Raw genomic sequence first — 23,427 nt, 5'->3', positions numbered from 1 at the left:
CTGCAATAAGGTGACAGTCAGCGCCTGCACAAGCAATAGCGAAGTCATCAACATAGAGTGATGACCAAATATTGGGTGGAAGAACAGAGGCCAAATCATTTATAGCAAGGAGAAAAAGTGTTGTGCTTAGAACACATCCCTGAGGGACACCTTCAGCTTGGACGAAGTCCGGGGAAAGAACATTATTGACTCGAACACGGAAATGTCTGTCAGTTAAAAAGTTCTTAAGGAAGGATGGTAGATTGCCTCGGAGGCCTAAGGAATGGGCCTGGGCCAAAATATTATACCTCCAAGTTGTGTCATATGCCTTCTCAAGGTCAAAAAATATGGCAATAACTGAGTGATTATTCGCAAAGGCATTACGAACATACGTATCCAAGCGTAGTAAGGGGTCTATGGTAGAACGACCCTTACGAAAGCCATATTGACTAGCGGAGAGACTGTTGTGAGTCTCTAAATACCACATTAAACGTCGATTTACGAGGCGTTCCATCACTTTGCAAACTGCACTTGTAAGAGCGATGGGGCGATAGTGGGAGGCATCATGTCCTGTAGTACCCGGTTTGCGGAAAGGGAGAACAATGGCAGATTTCCACAGCTGGGGAAGAACTCCTTGTGCCCAAATAAGATTGAAGAGGTGTAAGAGGACTACAAGGGCTGACCGATGTAAATGTTGTAACATACGAATATGAATGTCATCAGGCCCAGCTGCCGATGATCGGCAAGCTGAGAGCGTTGCCTCCAGTTCTTGAAGTGTAAAAGGCACATTATACTGTTCTTCTCCGAGAGAAGAAAAGTCCAAGGGTACTAACTCTCTGGCAGACTTTGAGGAAAGAAACGAGGGGCATAGATGGAGCCCTCGGGAAATACGGACCAGATGTGTGCCAAGTTCAATGGCAACGTCGAGAGGGTTTGCTATATCAACACCAGTGACCCGTAGAACAGGAGCCGGGTCAGGAGAGTATTTACCACTCAATTTCCTCACTTTTTTCCAGACTGCACTCATAGAAGAAGCAGAGGTGATGGTGGAAACATAGTCTCGCCAACAAGTGCGTTTAGCTTCACGGATGACACGGCGAGCGATCGCACGCTTCTGCTTAAAATCAACAAGTCTCTCAGCGGTTCTATTGTACCGGTACCTGCCCCATGCAGCACGTTTCAAACGTACTGCACGAGCACAAGCAGGAGACCACCAAGGCACGCACTTCTGAGAATGCCTGCCTGAGGTTTGGGGTATAGAATGAGAAGCTGCGGTATAAACTGATGTCGAGAAGATGTGTAGGAGCTCATCAATGGAGGATGAAGAAGGAACCTCACTAAAAGCAGTGAGGTGTGAGTAAAGATCCCAATTTGCCCGATCAAATTGCCAGCGAGGGCTACGGGAAGGTGGTGAATAGGAAGGAGAAGTAAGAATGATCGGAAAATGATCGCTGTCATGTAAGTCTGGTAGAACAGACCAGGTGAAGTCTAGTGCAGTGGAGGAAGAGCAGACTGATAGATCGATGCAAGAGAGAGTATGAGTACGAGGATCAAAATGGGTGGGAGTACCCGTATTTAAAACATGGAGGGGGTGAGAGGCAAGAAAAGCCTCCAACTGAATGCCACGTGAGTCACAATGAGACCCCCCCCAGAGGAAATGGTGGGCATTAAAATCACCAAGTAACAGAAGTGGTGGTGGTAAGGATGAAACAAGAAAGGCAAAGTCTGGGATAGAAAATGCTCGAGAAGGAGAGAGATATAAAGAACATATTGTAAACCACTTATTCAAGTGGATACGGGCTGCAGTGTAATGCAGCGAGGTATGGACAAATAGTTGACAGTACGGAATATCATTGCGTAGAAGAAGGGCACTTTCATTAAAGGTCCCATCTGAGAAAGGATCCGAAGAATACAATAAATTATAGCCTGAGATAGGTTGGAAAACAGCCGAGTGTAATTTTGGTTCTTGTAAGCAAGCACCAACAGGGGAAAACCTGGAAAGCAACATCTGAAGCTCACCCCGATTACCCCTGAGGCCGCGGATATTCCACTGTAAATAGGCCATGATTGGCGATGAAGAAAATATCAGGAATCTGTAGGTAAAGGCACCTACGGACTAGAGGGGTTAGAAAAGTCAACGTGTGGTGGCATTGGAAGATGTTCAAGTAGCGAAGGAACGGAGCGTTGCGAAGAATGGGGTTGTGAAGATGGAGGAGAGGGAAGAGAAGGAACAGGAAGTGAATCAGTGTCCATTGAAGGTTTAGTCTCTGCAATATATTCTGAAATGGCTTCAAGTGTTTCTGAATTCAAAGATGTATGGGAAACCATATTGGAGATAGGAGGAGGAGGGTGAGTAAAGATTGGGACAGTAATGGACTGTACCAAAGTAGAGGGGGAGGGAAAAGTGTAAGGGACTGGAGATGAAGTGTGGGGGGGGACAGAAGAGGTAGAAACCTGGGAGGTGACAGAAGAGGGAGAAACTTGGGAGGGGACGGGGGTGGAAGGCATAGTACGAGGAGGAGGGTGAATCTCCACACTTGTAATAGAGCCAGAGAGAGGGGAAGAACTAGGTACAGAGACTGGAAAGGTAACGTGTGGAGGTGGAAGAAGGGAAGGAAGGGGCAAAGAAGATTTGAGCAATGTGGATTTTTTGGACTTCTGAGTAGAGGGGCGATTGGTATTAGGTGTCGTACGAGGTCTTGTCGATACTGGGGCTTGTGAGGAAGGACGCGAAGATGTGAGAACAGACTGAGTTGTAGTCGGGACGTCAGAGCCAAGGACAGCAAAAGGATTAGATGCCGTAGTGGCTATGGGAGGGGTAACAACAGAGGAGGCTGCAGAAGATGGGACCCCAGAAGTGGGGGGACGTTTGGAAACACGAGAATAAGAAACACGGGGTAGTCTCCCTTGGAGGCGGAGATGAGTAACTGCCATAGCATAAGGGAGACCTTCTGCCTCTTTGAGGCAACGGATTTCACGTTCATTTAAGTAGACCTGGCAACGGCGGGAGTACGAAGGGTGAGCTTCATTACAATTAAGGCAAGATGGAGGTTGACTGCAAGATGTATTAGAATGGTTGTCGGCACCACAGACTGGGCATTCGGCCATAGATCTGCAATATTTCGCTGGGTGACCAAAACGCCAGCAATTTCTACATTGTTGCGGTGTAGGTATCACCTTTCGAACTTGTAACCGATGTCCCGCGACATATACAGAGGACGGGAGTTCTCGGCTGTCAAAAGTTAAACGAGCCACATTGCAAGGGTAACGTCTCCGCCCCCGGGCAGGAAGGACATAAGTGTCTACTTTGAGGATTGGGAGATCCTGGAGTTCCAGCTGTTCAAAAATGTCATTGCCACATGACTGGAAATTCTGTTGGACTATGGTATGGGGCAGAATGACAGTACCACTACAAGAATTGAGAGAAAGATGTTTTTCAATAGTGATAGGAGTAGTATCGATATTCGAAAGGAGAGAAAGATCATGAGCTTGGGTAGCATTCTGGACAGTGACGATGCGCGTACCGCTCTTGAGAGCGTGAAATGAAATATCTCTGCCAACATGACGCAGGAGCGCTTTGGCAATACTATGGTCAGAAAGGTAGGCAGAAGAAGAAGTTGGTCTTAAAGTAAAGAATTTAGTCCATTGTGTGGTCCGAAACTGAGCGTGGAGAGGGAGTGCTTGACGTGTCGGTCGTTTCCGAGTAGAATGGGAAGGTAACGACGGAGCATCATCAGGAGATTGACGTTGGCGTTTAGGAGTAGGACCGGAGTTGGTCCGGCATGAAATGGGTGGGCGATTCGAAAATTGCCGTACCGTAGAGGGAGAAGCCGGAAGCATAGTCAAAGGAGAGCGGAGTTCAGACAAATCGAAGGAGTCAGTCGAAGCCCCGGTACCTGAAGCGGGTGAGGAAACAGCACCAGCAAGAGGTACAGGGGCATCAGGAGTGTCCGAAGAGTGGTCTAAACACAAGGCAGGGTCAGAATGGGGTGCGGTATCAAGAAGGGGCCCGGGGGTAGTGGTTTCATGGACTAGGGCTGCCATGGTTAGGTTACTCCTTTGCTTTTTGTTTTTAAGAAAAAAAAAGAAAGAAGAAAAGAAAATAAAAACAAAAAAAAGAATAAAAAAAGGGGGGAGCGGGGAGGAATAGTTCCCAGGAGGAATGAAAGGGCCGGAAATCTCCCTCCGCGCCCAAGAGGACTCGACACCGCTAGTAGCGCAGATGCAGCATGGAACCCGTGCCATACCCTACCCTTCATGCCAGTAAACCAGCAATCCGGGATAGCAACCTCACATCTGCCGAGCTACCTCGGTGGACAAAAGAGAGGGCGGCCGGATATCCGCCACAAAGCATACCTCCTTCAGCCACCACCCCCGGAATCCGAAAGGTGGCTTCCAGAGATACACCCGTCGCCCAAAAGACACCCAAAGCTACTCCGGGATACCGGAGAGGGATCGGGACATCCCTAGGCAATCCAGATTCCACGGCAAACTACGCCACCGCCAAGAAACCTCAACGGAATGGGATCGACCCCGGTGTCCTTTCCCCTACCTAGGAACTAGCGCGCCTGTGGGAGAAATCACGAAGGCTAAAAAGAGGAAGGGCAAAAGGGAGGGGTGAGGAGGAGGAGGAGGAATGGAAAAAGGGGAGGATGGGGAGGATGGGATAGGGGAGGGGAGAATGGGGGGTAATTAGGTTCGGTCTGAGGAAGAAGACCGACAGGGCTAATTCCTCAGACCAAGAGCCTCTTCACCACGCCAAGGAGCCCCCCTTGAAGAGGTAGTTGTTTCTTTGTCTAAAAAACCGTTAATCATTTTCCGTTTCTCTGCAGCACCACGTTCCTTTTACATGATGGTCTGGGCACTTCGGGTCATAACATTCTCTGAACTGTGTTGAAACTTTGCACTTCACTGGGTGGAGACTCGCTGTGCCTTCTATGGTTGCTACTGTCCTATAGATTCTAGTATCGTCTGTAAATGATGTATGATCCCAGTTTATGTCAGAAATGAGAATGAGGAAGAGGAACGGGGAGAGTACCGTAGCAAGCCCTGATTTCACTCCGTTTACTATTACTCTTTGGGTTTTATTTGTAAGGAAGTTAAAAATCTTTCTGCCAACCTTCCCAGTTATTCCCTTTGCACGCATTTTGTGTGCAGTTACCCCATGGTAGCATTTGTCAAAGGCGTTTGCAAAGTCAGTATATACATCATCTGGTCTGTCTTCAAGTGCATCCAAGACCATGTCGTAATGGTCCAGCAGTTGAGAAAGGCAGGAAACCTGTTCTAAATTCATGTTGGCCTGGGTGGTGCAACTACTGCAATTCCACGTAATTGGCAATATTGATTTTTAAAACCCTTTCAAAGATCTTGATAATGGGGGATGTTAGGACTATTAGTCTGTAGTTTTTTCTTTATTACCACCTTTGTGGAGTGGGACAATAGCAATTTTTTTTATGACTTTGCGATGACTCCAATATCTAGGCTTCTTTTCCATAAAACATTTAAGGCAATCTTGATGGCAGTCTGCTCACCAGACTGCCATCAAGATTGGCAAATGAGTTAAGGGTACGAGTTTGTTTCTGAGTGGATTGACATAGTCCCCATCATTGTGAATGTGTGAGCCTGTACGGACTACATCTACTCTGCTCATCCACCAGGTCCGACTGTGCTAAAACAGAACAAGGAAGAGTTGAAGTACCGGCATTTCTTAGATGCACATGATCGAGGTCTCATTGCTGCGGGAGTATAAAACTACCCTCATCCACTGGAGGATCATCTCCCTCATCTGTACAATCCCGTTGCAGTCCAAATTGTTCATTCCATTGCGATTAGAGAAGAGATAATGAGTAAGTTCATCATCGGTTTCCTTGATGGGTTCTTTTACCCTATCAGTAACCCTGTCAAGACGATGAACGTTGTCAAGAAGCTTGACAAGGGCAACAGGGGTCAAGCCTGTCAGTGACCTTGAGAACATTTTTTCTAAGACCCTTGCTGTGTGCTGTGCTTCCATCGCTCATTAATAAGCATAGGTGTCTCCAGAAAGGCAACAAGTCATCGTTCAGCAAGTGCCTTGGAATGTTCGAAATGTCACCAACAGCTGCTGTCAATGTCATCGTGCATGCTCAACAACTGTTCAACTACATCGTGTGGCCACACGGCGGTAGTCCCTCAGATCTCATCACATCCATGAAAGGTTTTCAGTCACTATCCAGATCATACTCGACAATTACTATCTTTGATAACTACCAATATGTCTCTGTCAAAGACAACGAGAAAATGGAGTGGCTGGCGAAACTGTGGAAAATACTGTATATTTTCCGAAAATACAGTGTATTTTGTATGTAAATTAGATGGAATACATTGTAGTTAATAAAAATTAATTTGTAAATAGAATAAAGAACCAGCGAGAGTGGGTGAGCGTCGCATGGGGAAAAACTATCTTCATCCCCGAGACGCCATTGTTTTGAACTGGGCAAAGGCACGCTAGTGAAATGTGCATAAATATCGTCGCTCTGGAGGTTAAATTGTGGTTGAAACCTCCCAAATAGGAGCAAAAATTGTTGGAATTGCAGTCCTGCAGAACTTGAGAAAGCGAGTGGACAGGACAGTCAGGGAACCCCAGCTAAGTCATGTCTATATATTTATGTTGAAATTCTGGCCAGTATTTTCTTCATATTTTAGGCAGGGGGTTTGTGTACAACACACCAAGTAATCTCCAGACTAAATGGCGAGTGGTATTAAGATAAATTCTCCTTCAATGTATATGTAGTCATTTTTTTAAATTTAATATACAGTCCACATATTTATATTAATGTTGTACCAGAATTCCTGGAGATGTATATTTCATTTGAAATTAATATAAGTCCAGAGTGACTTGTGGAGATATGAGTGGAGTAGGTATCGAAGGAGGACATTTTTTGCGACCTAGGATGTCCTAAAATTCCTACATGTCTCTGTAACCTTGATAAAGAATAATTATCTTCGTTACTTTTATTAAATTACTAGTATGAATCTAATGAGATACATCCAGGTAATTTTAATTTTCCATATCTTGTTGGTTCAGTAGAACTCTGTTCACAGAACACTGTCTAGACTTAGTGATTTTCGACATTGTACTGAGGTTGTGTGTCGCATACACACTCTGAGCAACTCAGGTCCTGAGCTGTAGCTTCTGACCTAACTTGTACTGGTATCTGTGTACTGTCACAGTCGGGAATTTTCTTATGCTGAACTTAGATTCAGTAGTATGGGAGTTTTGTGACTTTTGTGGAGGATCTGCAGATGGTCCCTACTTAGTGTCGTTATATTATCTTCTTGTTCCTGATTGTGTCGCAGTTGCTTGTTATATTGCTATTGGGCTTAGCGGTCGTTTATTGTTCAAGCAAGCTGTTCTGATTGCCAGGTGGTCAAGAAGTTAGATTATGTGAGGACTTTGTCAGTCACTGGTTTAAGTCTAGTCGAGTCGTGAGACATACCGAACTACTTAGAGCACTTACACGTACACACAAACTTATTTGTATATATATGTATTAGGTTATTAAATGTTAACAATGTACCAGACGGTACTTAAGACATAAATGTTATATGTGCCTTCAGCACAATATTTCTGTACACGAGAGAAGTGATTATTATTATTTTGATTACTGTGATTAATTTAATTTTATACTCCTAGACATTATTATTAATAAACTTATTAAATTTTAATTTATTTCGTAGCCTACCAGTTGTAATCCTGAAGCACTATTGAATCATACTGAATTATAATGGATAATTGGACCAGGATACTGACTACTTGTTACGAAAACCCAGTAACAGGCTGAATGCTAGAAGGGCAGCCCTTTCTAGTATTCACAGGAGATCTCTCTGCTTATTAGAAATCGTGTTTTTTGTAACAAGTTTAACAATGTTTATCAGAAGCAGACGTGTCACTGCACAGACAGCCACTAAACATGTGCTGCAACACAATCCCGTGGAACGCTGGGGGAGGAGTGGGGTAGTGAGAAGTGGACACGGGTGATGACACTCACACCATGGTAAGCCAAAAGTTGCTGCTACCGTGATTTACTAAAAGGCTAGCAGGTACTCGGGATTATTCTTTCACTATAATTCTGTTTTCTCAAGTAGAAGTATAAAAAAAATATTGTTGGAAAAGTACTAACAAGCGAGTCTGAAGAAGGCGAAATAGAAGAAACAGGAACTAGCGGATCAATTGTCCACCATAATGAAATGAGTAAAGTTAAACATATTTATGGAGAAAGTAATAAGGTCAGTAGATTGCAAGATGTCGTTATTACTAGACTAAGGCTAGGCTTTGTGTGTGTCAGTATGGTTTATAAAGATATGCCAATGACGTCTAATGCAGTGTGTAGACAAATAGGGCCATGCACTGGAGCACCATATCTTAAGGGTGCTTAAACATCCAACCAGGGAGGTACCTCCATGCAAACCCTGCAGGATATGGTAAAATATCTAATTAATAAGATATATGAAATCCTGAAACTGTTTTTGAAGAGACCGAATCCCAATAGTGACTAATGTTTTAGTGGTAATAAGATACATAAATGTTTTGAGATTTTAACGTCCTATTGTACAAAGAAACTAATATATGAAATAACTAATAAATTTTTTCGTGATATAAATATACCTGGTGGGGCCTGATAAAGACCCATTGTGACCTCTGTATTCCCCTTTTTTTCTGCGCTACCACTCAGGATGAGCACAGAGATGTGCACAACAAACTACCGGTGATAAGGTACAAATTTTAATTTTGCCAGTTTTCTCTCGACCACCATGTTGCCAATCCAATCGCAGCATTCTTTTTTAATTTACTTTTGTCGAGTAAAAATTGTCGTTACACATTTCTACAGGTTTATGTAACCTAACCCCAACTGACTTAACCTACTTAAAAACATATTTCAAATAATATTTTTTTTAAGAAAAAATATTAATTGATGTCGAGTACCATATAAAAACAATATGCTAGAATACAGCCTCACACCATTTTACTATGTCCCAGCCATAGGGCCAGCACCACCGAGACGTCATCTTATAATAAACACTAATGTCAGGCGATTTTTTTTTACTGACAAGTGCAATAATCTGATGTAACATACCTTAACTTAAGAGTAACTTGGGTTGAATCAGTGACCGAGTTAGCAGGTATAAAACTGTTTATTCAGGCCGTGTGAAGAAAACGCACTGAAATGCGTCAGAAAACGTGAGGATGGGTTGCTTTCCCCCATCATGCATAACTTGTTTCGGCTTTTGTGCAATTCGAGAATGGTATCCACAGTAACATATGATCCTAGCCCTCTGCAATTCAAACCATGCAAGATGTTTTAACACTAGATGCAGGGAAGCTGCAGCTCAATTCAGTAAAGAAACCTGGGAGCTACTATGAAACCCTCCCAAGAGGCCCAAAAGCTGAAGATCAACATCGAGAGGCCTAGGAACGCCTTAAGTCCCTTGAACACAACTGAGAGGCATAATATGCACTTGGAAAATCCTAGAGGGCCTAGTCCCAAATCTGCACACGAAAATCACTCCTTACGAAAGCAAAAGACTTGGCAGATGTTAATGCAGAGGTGCCCAGAGTACGCTGAGAGAACACAATAAGAGCCAGGGGCCCAAGACTGTTCAACTGCCTCCCAGCATACATAAGGGAGATTACCAACAGACCCCTGGCTGTCTTCAAGAGGGCACTGGACAGGCACCTAAAGTCAGTACCAGACCAGCCAGGCTGTGGCTCGTACGTCGGTTTATGTGCGGGCGGATTAACAGCCTGGTTGATCAGGCCCTGATTCACCGCGAGGCCTGGTCAAGGTCCGGTACGTGACCAAGTATACTGCAGGTATCTTCTGTTGCTCAGTCATTTTAAACAAGGGATTTATTACTAATATCAATCTAAATATTTATTAATATGAAAAGTACTTATCTACACTGCACTACTAATGTTCGGCTACCACCGTGTACTGCATGAAGAGTGATGGTGCAGAGTCTAGTTGGATCACCCGTACTTGTTTAAAGTAAGTTTTAATTATGTTCAGCGAGTTTAAACAGCAGTCTGGACACACAATACATATGGATGCTTGAAGAGATAATTTGAATTACCCATATATATATATATATATATATATATATATATATATATATATATATATATATATATATATATATATATATATATATATATATATATATTCTAATATTGTTACAAACGATACTACTATAGATTAATAAAAAAAATTTAGGAATGGCATTGAAACCCAATACTGTCTTGGGAGCAGCACATTTTAGCTTCGGGAACAACAGTTTGCCCACGTCTGCTCTAGAGTTCCCCCCCCCCCCAAAAAAAAAAAAACTAGCAGTGTTTCATATTTCCGTTAGGGTTCTTATGTTCTTCCCCTTAGGATGGGATCCACAACAGCCGACGAACACCTAGGAATTAATTTGCTAGGTAAACAGGGGTAGCAGGTGCAAGACTTGTCCATGCATATCATCTTACTCAGTCTAAGATCTGAACTCTAATTTTTTTGTGAGCCAAACGCTCTACCACTGATTAATCCATTAAATAATGTTTGTTTAGAAAGTGTTAAGTGACCGTGTGGACACAGCCTCGCCCTTGGCAGGCTGACCTCGATAAGGCACAGTTTCCTGTCAACGACACGGATACTCCCATACCGTACCTCATCAGTGACAACTTACATTAACACTTTGATAATTGTGTTAAAGTAAGTCAGACATTCGCTGTATTAGATCGCTTAAGACGACAAAGGAAAATGGTCTGAGTTCAAGACCAGAACCAGTCTCGGCCAGCATTTTCAAAACCAGTGCCAAAACACATCTCATCTCCCTAACATATCCCAGCAACAGCTAAATATGCGAAAACTACATTTCCATATTCTCAATGTCACGAATACATGTAAAACAATATAAACTTACACTCAATATCTGTAATCCTCCCAAACATTAAAAAGTGATCGTGTCCCTTTTAAGTTAATAATCAAACTTGTAATTCCTTAGAAATTAAACTTGATAACAGCCATATAGCATGAACTAATAGGATATTCAATTCTCTTGTATTCATTGTAATTCCTAAATTTATACTTAGTCACCCAAGTGACTTCATAAAATTACTCCTATTGTTACTGCTTTATTTATCTTAAGTTTGCCCGAAAAGCTCTGCGTATTTAGGGGCTTTTTGTGTGTACACCCAAATGTTATTCATCTATGTACAAATATTGTATCATGCTGAAATAAAGTATATTATTATTATTAGTAGTAGTAGTAGTAGTATAAGATCACCGGTGATATGCGGCAGCAGTTTCGTCTACACTCCACACACACGTCATGACCACATAGAGGTTAAACAGTTTCATGTTATAACATAACAATTACATTATCTTCTTCGCCTTATAAACTAAAATAATCATGTAAATAACAAAAAAGGCACAATACCGTGACTGGAACGATACACCCGCACATAGAAGAGAGCTTACAACCGAAACGTCGTCGTAAGCTCCTCTCTTCTATGTGCGGGTTATTTGTGTATAATCACGTATTTTGTACTTTTGGAAAAAAGAACCAATTCAGTCCTAAACCGTTTTAACAACTCTTGGAATACTACTCGAACAACAAAACCAAGTTTGCGAGGTGAAAAAAAAACTATGAAGCCTCGTCAACGCCTCAGGCTGGCAAACAATTGAAAACTTTACCTCACTGGTGAACCGAGGAGCGTTGTGAAACATCCTCCTCCAATGACGGTACTAACTCTACTGACACCTTCCACACTCATTATTGAGTCCAACACACCATAGACCGCCCCCACTCCCGTCCAACACACCACCCTCCATTACATCACAGTGACTACCACATCACATTGCCTTCCACGTCACATTGCCTTCCACACCACATTACCGTTCACACCACATTACCGTTCACACCACACCACAGTCAAAAACACCACAGTTCAACACACCAGTGTCCAATACCCCACAGTCCACCACAGCACAATCCGCCACACCAAAGTCCAACACACCACAGTCCACCACACCACAGTCCACCACACCACAGTCCACCACACCACTGTCTAACACACCAAAGTCCAACACACCACTGTTCAACACACCAAAGTCCAACACACCAAAGTCCAACACACCAAAGTCCAACACACCAAAGTCCAACACACCAAAGTCCAACACACCAAAGTCCAACACACCAAAGTCCAACACACCAAAGTCCACGACACCAAAGTCCACGACACCACAATTCACCACACCACAGTCCAACAAACCAAAGTACAACAAACCACAGTCCACCAAACCACAGTCCACCAAACCACAGTCCACCAAACTACAGTCCACCACACCACAGTCCAATAAAGCACAGTTCACCACACCACAGTCCACCAAACCACAGTCCAACAAACCACAGTCCAACAAATCACAGTCCACCACACCACAATCCACCACACCACAATCCACCACACCACAGTCCACCAAACCACAGTCCACCACACCACAATCCACCACACCACAGTCCACCAAACCACAGCCCAACAAACCACTGATTATAAGAGACACGAAGAGCCTTGGAGAATTTTCAGTCACCTCCATTAGGTGATAATGGAACATTCTTTGCTAACATGTCAAGAAGTCAACGAGAGAGAGAGAGAGAGAGAGTACCACACTTGGATCCACTTCGAGGACAGCAAGAAAGAAGCTTTTATGCCACAAGACGGGCAGAAAGCAGCAACTTCACTCTGGATGTACCCTTCTCCAGAACATTACTCCATCTGAGATCATATATACCCAGGATGACTCGAGTATGGAACACATTCGTACAGCATAATGATGTCAACGAGATAAAGTCAGTTGATCGAATGAAAATGCTGGCCCACAGATGGCTCCAACTTCATCCTGTTCCCTACTTGTATGTCTCATAACAATAAAAATGCTTTCAATTGAGCTGATGTAGGTAACAGCTCTTAGCTTGCCAATAAAGTTAGGAATCTTTAACCTGTAAATGGCTTGTCAATAAAGCTAGGGATCCTTAACCTAACCTTGTCAAACCCTGTGTAAGAGAGAGAGAGAAAGAGAGAGAGAGGGAGGCTGAATCAGAAAAGTTGGTTAGTATTAGCCCGAAACAAATCTGACATAGGTAAAACAGAATATGAGAAGCCTCGCAGTACCAGCAACTACACAGTACTAAATTTTGAATACTTTCCGTAAGTAAACATGGAGAAACATAGTGCGTGAGGAAATGTATACACCAGACTTCAAAAGAGAAAAAACTACACAGCTCTGAGACAATTCCTGAATGAAGAGCAGTGGGAAAGGGAACCTGAAGGAGACAATAAATGAAATTGAGTATGCACGTGGAAGGTGCTGGGAGGCAGATTAGAAACTCATAACTAGGAGCAGAAGAAGCAATGACAAGAGCTGCTAGAGCACATGGGTCACCCCGAGATAGAAACAAATTATTCCTGCAAGAGGACAGAAAGAAATCAAAGAACCAAGCAGTGTTTAAGTCTCATCTCCACGAATATGCTGCGCTTTTATTAAGATTGATAGGCTGAACACACTGACTCCAGGCTGAGGGACTTATTACCTCAACTACTCCTCATCTTCCATCTTTCTCTGCAATAGAGTGAAGAAGCCACTGGCTGGCGAAACGTTTCCAGAATCAAGATGCCCAAATGTTCCAAAGCGTCTCACTTATCATCAGATAAGTAGGAAAAGACACTGAGGGACAATTGGAGAATGAAAAATCCGAACCAAAGTTGTTATACAGCCACGTCCGAAGGAAGGCAACAGTAAATGACCAGATAATAAGACAGAAAAAAGGAGAGCTCACAAGGAATGGCCAGGAAGTCTGCAAGGAGCTGAATAAAATATTTAATGAAGTATTCTCGGAGGATATAGATATTAAGAGAGAATTGAAGAGAAACAAAGAATACAACGAGCGCACACACCAACACAGCTTTAGCACATACACACATACCAACACAGCTTCAGCACGAGCACACACACAGCTTCAGTGCACACGCACGCACGCGCGCGCACACACACACACACACACACACACACACACACACACACACACACACACACACACACACACACACACACACAAGAAAAAGGATCTTGGAGTGTGTGCAATACTGAGCACATCTGAGGTGCACATCAAACAAATAACTGCTGTAGCATATGGGCGACTAGCAAACCTACGAGTCGTTCCGGACCCTGTACACTGTACGTGAGGCCCATATTGGAGCATGCGGCTAAAGTTTGGAACCCTCATCTGGCCAAGCACGTCAGGAAACTAGACACAGTGCAAAGGGTTGTAACGAAACTACTCCCGGAGCTGAGGGACATGTCCTACGAGGAGAGGTTAAGAGAACTCGACCTGACGACACTGGAGGACGGAGGGGGAACATAATAACGAAATATAAAATACTGAGAGGAATCGACATGGTAGACAGAGACAGGATGTTCCAGAAATGTGACACAACAACAAGGGGCCACAATTGGAAGGTGAAGACTCAGACGAGTCACAGGGATGTTAGGAAGTATTTCTTTAGCTACAGAGTTGTCAGGAAGTGAAACAGTGTGGACAGTGAGGTAGTGGAGGCAGGTACCAAACATAGGTTTAAGAAGAGGTTTGATAAAGCTCATGGAGCAGGAAGTGTGTGGACCTAGTGGCGACCAGTGAAGAGGCGGGCCCAGGAGCTATGAATCGACCCCTGCAACCACAATTAGGTGAGTACACGCCAGCCTTACTTCAGTGCACACACAGCAGCACAGCTTCAGTGTGTGCACGCGCACGCACGCACGCACACACGCACGCGCACACACACACACACACACACACACACACACACACACACAGCTTCGGTGCACACACACTAACGCAGCTTCAATGCACACACACACTAACACAGCTTCAATGCACACACACACTAACACAGCTTCAATGCACACACACACTAACTCAGCTTCAATGCACACACACACTAACGCAGCTTCAATGCACACACACACTAACGCAGCTTCAATGCACACACACACTAACACAGCTTCAATGCACACACACACTAACACAGCTTCAATGCACACACACTAACACAGCTTCAATGCACACACACACTAACACAGCTTCAATGCACACACACACTAACGCAGCTTCAATGCACACACACACTAACACAGCTTCAATGCACACACACACTAACACAGCTTCAATGCACACACACACTAACGCAGCTTCAATGCACACACACACTAACACAGCTTCAATGCACACACACACCAACACAGCTTCAATGCACACACACACTAACACAGCTTCAATGCACACACACACTAACACAGCTTCAATGCACACACACACTAACGCAGCTTCAATGCACACACACTAACACAGCTTCAATGCACACACACACCAACACAGCTTCAATGCACACACACACTAACACAGCTTCAATGCACACACACACTAACACAGCTTCAATGCACACACACACTAACGCAGCTTCAATGCACACACACACTAACACACACTAACACAGCTTCAGTGCACACACACACTAACACACACTAACACAGCTTCAATGCACACACACACTAACACAGCTTCAATGCACACACACACTAACACAGCTTCAATGCACACACACACTAACGCAGCTTCAATGCACACACACACTAACACACACTAACACAACTTCAATGCACACACACACTAACACACACTAACACAGCTTCAATGCACACACACACTAACACAGCTTCAATGCACACACACAAAAACGCAGCTTCAATGCACACACACACTAACACACACTAACACAGCTTCAATGCACACACACACTAACACAGCTTCAATGCACACACACACTAACACAGCTTCAATGCACACACACACTAACACAGCTTCAATGCACACACACACTAACACAGCTTCAATGCACACACACACTAACACAGCTTCAATGCACACACACTAACACAGCTTCAATGCACACACACACTAACACAGCTTCAATGCACACACACACTAACACAGCTTCAATGCACACACACACACACACACACACTAACACAGCTTCAATGCATACACACACCAACACAGCTTCAATGCACACACACACTAACACAGCTTCAATGCACACACACACTAACGCAGCTTCAATGCACACACACTAACACAGCTTCAATGCACACACACACTAACACAGCTTCAATGCACACACACACTAACGCAGCTTCAATGCACACACACACTAACACTAACACAGCTTCAATGCACACACACACTAACACAGCTTCAATGCACACACACACTAACACAGCTTCAATGCACACACACACACTAACACAGCTTCAATGCACACACACACTAACGCAGCTTCAATGCACACACACACTAACACAGCTTCAATGCACACACACACTAACACAGCTTCAATGCACACACACACTAACACAGCTTCAATGCACACACACACACACACACTAACACAGCTTCAATGCACACACACACACACACACACACACACTAACGCAGCTTCAATGCACACACACACTAACACAGCTTCAGTGAACACACACACTAACGCAGCTTCAATGCACACACACACTAACACAGCTTCAATGCACACACACACTAACGCAGCTTCAATGCACACACACACTAACACAGCTTCAATGCACACACACACTAACAGCTTCAATGCACACACACACTAACACAGCTTCAATGCACACACACACTAACGCAGCTTCAATGCACACACACACTAACGCAGCTTCAATGCACACACACACTAACGCAGCTTCAATGCACACACACACTAACACAGCTTCAGTGAACACACACTAACGCAGCTTCAATGCACACACACACTAACGCAGCTTCAATGCACACACACACTAACACAGCTTCAGTGAACACACACACTAACACAGCTTCAATGCACACACACACTAACGCAGCTTCAATGCACACACACTAACGCAGCTTCAATGCACACACACACTAACGCAGCTTCAATGCACACACACACTAACACAGCTTCAGTGAACACACACACTAACGCAGCTTCAATGCACACACACACTAACACAGCTTCAATGCACACACACACACACACACTAACACAGCTTCAATGCACACACACACTAACACAGCTTCAATGCACACACACACTAACGCAGCTTCAGTGAACACACACACTAACGCAGCTTCAATGCACACACACACTAACACAGCTTCAATGCACACACACACACACACACACTAACACAGCTTCAATGCACACACACACTAACACAGCTTCAATGCACACACACACTAACGCAGCTTCAATGCACACACACACACACACTAACACAGCTTCAATGCACACACACACTAACACAGCTTCAATGCACACACACACTAACACAGCTTCAATGCACACACACACACACACACACTAACACAGCTTCAATGCACACACACACTAACACAGCTTCAATGCACACACACACTAACACAGCTTCAATGCACACACACACTAACACAGCTTCAATGCACACACACACTAACACAGCTTCAATGCACACACACTAACACAGCTTCAATGCACACACACACTAACACAGCTTCAATGCACACACACACTAACACAGCTTCAGTGAACACACACACTAACACAGCTTCAGTGAACACACACACTAACACAGCTTCAATGCACACACACACTAACACAGCTTCAGTGAACACACACACTAACACAGCTTCAGTGAACACACACACTAACACAGCTTCAATGCACACACACACTAACACAGCTTCAATGCACACACACACTAACACAGCTTCAATGCACACACACACTAACACAGCTTCAATGCACACACACACTAACACAGCTTCAATGCACACACACACTAACACAGCTTCAGTGAACACACACACTAACACAGCTTCAATGCACACACACACTAACACAGCTTCAATGCACACACACACTAACACAGCTTCAGTGAACACACACACTAACACAGCTTCAGTGAACACACACACTAACACAGCTTCAATGCACACACACACTAACACAGCTTCAATGCACACACACACTAACACAGCTTCAGTGAACACACACACTAACACAGCTTCAATGCACACACACACTAACACAGCTTCAATGCACACACACACTAACACAGCTTCAATGCACACACACACTAACACAGCTTCAGTGAACACACACACTAACACAGCTTCAATGCACACACACACTAACACAGCTTCAATGCACACACACACTAACACAGCTTCAATGCACACACACACTAACACAGCTTCAGTGAACACACACACTAACACAGCTTCAGTGAACACACACACTAACACAGCTTCAATGCACACACACACTAACACAGCTTCAGTGAACACACACACTAACACAGCTTCAGTGAACACACACACTAACACAGCTTCAATGCACACACACACTAACACAGCTTCAATGCACACACACACTAACACAGCTTCAGTGAACACACACACTAACACAGCTTCAATGCACACACACACTAACGCAGCTTCAATGCACACACACACTAACGCAGCTTCAATGCACACACACACTAACACAGCTTCAATGCACACACACACTAACACAGCTTCAGTGAACACACACACTAACACAGCTTCAATGCACACACACACTAACACAGCTTCAATGCACACACACACTAACACAGCTTCAGTGAACACACACACTAACACAGCTTCAGTGAACACACACACTAACACAGCTTCAGTGAACACACACACTAACACAGCTTCAATGCACACACACACTAACGCAGCTTCAGTGAACACACACACTAACACAGCTTCAATGCACACACACACTAACACAGCTTCAGTGAACACACACACTAACACAGCTTCAATGCACACACACACTAACACAGCTTCAGTGAACACACACACTAACAGCTTCAATGCACACACACACTAACACAGCTTCAGTGAACACACACACTAACACAGCTTCAATGCACACACACACTAACACAGCTTCAGTGAACACACACACTAACACAGCTTCAATGCACACACACACTAACACAGCTTCAATGCACACACACACCAACACAGCTTCAGTGAACACACACACTAACACAGCTTCAATGCACACACACACTAACACAGCTTCAATGCACACACACACTAACACAGCTTCAATGCACACACACACCAACACAGCTTCAGTGAACACACACACTAACACAGCTTCAATGCACACACACACTAACACAGCTTCAATGCACACACACACTAACACAGCTTCAATGCACACACACACCAACACAGCTTCAGTGAACACACACACTAACACAGCTTCAATGCACACACACACTAACACAGCTTCAATGCACACACACACTAACACAGCTTCAGTGAACACACACACTAACACAGCTTCAGTGAACACACACACTAACACAGCTTCAGTGAACACACACACTAACACAGCTTCAATGCACACACACACTAACGCAGCTTCAGTGAACACACACACTAACACAGCTTCAATGCACACACACACTAACACAGCTTCAGTGAACACACACACTAACACAGCTTCAATGCACACACACACTAACACAGCTTCAGTGAACACACACACTAACACAGCTTCAATGCACACACACACTAACACAGCTTCAGTGAACACACACACTAACACAGCTTCAATGCACACACACACTAACACAGCTTCAGTGAACACACACACTAACACAGCTTCAGTGAACACACACACTAACACAGCTTCAATGCACACACACACTAACACAGCTTCAGTGAACACACACACTAACACAGCTTCAATGCACACACACACTAACACAGCTTCAATGCACACACACACTAACACAGCTTCAATGCACACACACACCAACACAGCTTCAGTGAACACACACACTAACACAGCTTCAATGCACACACACACTAACACAGCTTCAATGCACACACACACTAACACAGCTTCAATGCACACACACACCAACACAGCTTCAGTGAACACACACACTAACACAGCTTCAATGCACACACACACTAACACAGCTTCAATGCACACACACACTAACACAGCTTCAATGCACACACACACCAACACAGCTTCAGTGAACACACACACTAACACAGCTTCAATGCACACACACACACACACACTAACACAGCTTCAATGCACACACACACTAACACAGCTTCAATGCACACACACACTAACACAGCTTCAATGCACACACACACTAACACAGCTTCAATGCACACACACTAACACAGCTTCAATGCACACACACACAAACACAGCTTCAATGCACACACACACTAACACAGCTTCAGTGAACACACACACACACACACTAACACAGCTTCAATGCACACACACACTAACACAGCTTCAATGCACACACACACTAGCACAGCTTCAATGCACACACACACACACACACACACCAACACAGCTTCAGTGAACACACACACTAACACAGCTTCAATGCACACACACACTAACGCAGCTTCAATGCACACACACACACACACACACTAACACAGCTTCAATGCACACACACACTAACACAGCTTCAATGCACACACACACTAACACAGCTTCAATGCACACACACACACACACACACTAACACAGCTTCAATGCACACACACACTAACACAGCTTCAATGCACACACACACTAACACAGCTTCAATGCACACACACACTAACACAGCTTCAATGCACACACACACTAACACAGCTTCAGTGAACACACACACTAACACAGCTTCAATGCACACACACACACACACACACTAACACAGCTTCAATGCACACACACACACACACACACACTAACACAGCTTCAATGCACACACACACACACACACACTAACACAGCTTCAATGCACACACACACTAACACAGCTTCAATGCACACACACACTAACACAGCTTCAATGCACACACACACTAACACAGCTTCAGTGAACACACACACTAACACAGCTTCAATGCACACACACACACACACACTAACACAGCTTCAATGCACACACACACTAACACAGCTTCAATGCACACACACACACACACACACTAACACAGCTTCAATGCACACACACACTAACACAGCTTCAATGCACACACACACTAACACAGCTTCAATGCACACACACACACACACACACACTAACACAGCTTCAATGCACACACACACTAACACAGCTTCAATGCACACACACACTAACACAGCTTCAATGCACACACACACTAACACAGCTTTAATGCACACACACACTAACACAGCTTCAATGCACACACACACACACACACTAACAGCTTCAATGCACACACACACTAACACAGCTTCAATGCACACACACACTAACACAGCTTCAATGCACACACACACTAACACAGCTTCAATGCACACACACACTAACACAGCTTCAATGCACACACACACCAACACAGCTTCAATGCACACACACACTAACACAGCTTCAATGCACACACACACCAACACAGCTTCAATGCACACACACACTAACGCAGCTTTAGTGAACACACACACTAACACAGCTTCAATGCACACACACTAACACAGCTTCAATGCACACACACACTAACACAGCTTCAATGCACACACACACTAACACAGCTTCAATGCAAACACACACCAACACAGCTTTAGTGAACACACACACTAACACAGCTTCAATGCACACACACACTAACACAGCTTCAATGCACACACACACTAACGCAGCTTCAATGCACACACACACTAACACAGCTTCAATGCACACACACACACACACACACACACACACTAACACAGCTTCAATGCACACACACACTAACACAGCTTCAATGCACACACACACTAACACAGCTTCAATGCACACACACACTAACGCAGCTTCAATGCACACACACACACACACTAACACAGCTTCAATGCACACACACACACTAACACAGCTTCAATGCACACACACACTAACACAGCTTCAATGCACACACACACTAACACAGCTTCAATGCACACACACACTAACACAGCTTCAATGCAAACACACACCAACACAGCTTCAGTGAACACACACACTAACACAGCTTCAATGCACACACACACTAACGCAGCTTCAATGCACACACACACACTAACACAGCTTCAATGCACACACACACTAACACAGCTTCAATGCACACACACACTAACACAGCTTCAATGCACACACACACTAACACAGCTTCAATGCACACACACACTAACGCAGCTTCAATGCACACACACACTAACACAGCTTCAATGCACACACACACTAACACAGCTTCAATGCACACACACACTAACACAGCTTCAATGCACACACACACTAACACAGCTTCAATGCACACACACACTAACACAGCTTCAATGCACACACACACTAACGCAGCTTCAATGCACACACACACTAACGCAGCTTCAATGCACACACACACTAACGCAGCTTCAATGCACACACACACTAACACAGCTTCAATGCACACACACACTAACACAGCTTCAATGCACACACACACTAACGCAGCTTCAATGCACACACACACTAACGCAGCTTCAATGCACACACACACTAACGCAGCTTCAATGCACACACACACTAACACAGCTTCAATGCACACACACACACACTAACGCAGCTTCAATGCACACACACACTAACACAGCTTCAATGCACACACACACTAACACAGCTTCAGTGAACACACACTAACACAGCTTCAATGCACACACACACTAACACAGCTTCAATGCACACACACACTAACACAGCTTCAATGCACACACACACTAACACAGCTTCAATGCACACACACACTAACGCAGCTTCAATGCACACACACACTAACGCAGCTTCAATGCACACACACACTAACACAGCTTCAATGCACACACACACTAACACAGCTTCAATGCACACACACACTAACACAGCTTCAGTGAACACACACACTAACACAGCTTCAATGCACACACACACCAACACAGCTTCAGTGAACACACACACTAACACAGCTTCAATGCACACACACACTAACACAGCTTCAATGCACACACACACCAACACAGCTTCAATGCACACACACACCAACACAGCTTCAGTGAACACACACACTAACACAGCTTCAATGCACACACACACCAACACAGCTTCAATGCACACACACACCAACACAGCTTCAGTGAACACACACACTAACACAGCTTCAATGCACACACACACCAACACAGCTTCAATGCACACACACACCAACACAGCTTCAATGCACACACACACCAACACAGCTTCAATGCACACACACACCAACACAGCTTCAATGCACACACACACT

The 23,427-nt window shown here is 44.3% G+C and overlaps 1 protein-coding gene across 1 annotated transcript in view; it reads right to left on the bottom strand.

Annotated features, from left to right (window-relative positions):
* Positions 1 to 11,847, bottom strand: part of LOC128686392 (bifunctional 3'-phosphoadenosine 5'-phosphosulfate synthase) — a 103,433-nt gene extending 91,586 nt beyond the window's left edge. The window contains exon 1 of the mRNA XM_070085865.1: positions 11,694 to 11,847. Within this exon, the coding sequence (XP_069941966.1) occupies positions 11,694 to 11,726 (33 nt within the window). The 5' untranslated portion in view covers positions 11,727 to 11,847. The remainder of the gene's footprint in view (positions 1 to 11,693) is intronic.
* Positions 11,848 to 23,427: the final 11,580 nt, after the last annotated feature.

Source organism: Cherax quadricarinatus, chromosome 17 (genome assembly GCF_038502225.1).
Source record: "Cherax quadricarinatus isolate ZL_2023a chromosome 17, ASM3850222v1, whole genome shotgun sequence".
Classification (NCBI taxonomy): Eukaryota; Metazoa; Arthropoda; class Malacostraca; order Decapoda; family Parastacidae; genus Cherax; species Cherax quadricarinatus.
This window is presented reverse-complemented; position numbering and strand designations above follow the sequence as displayed.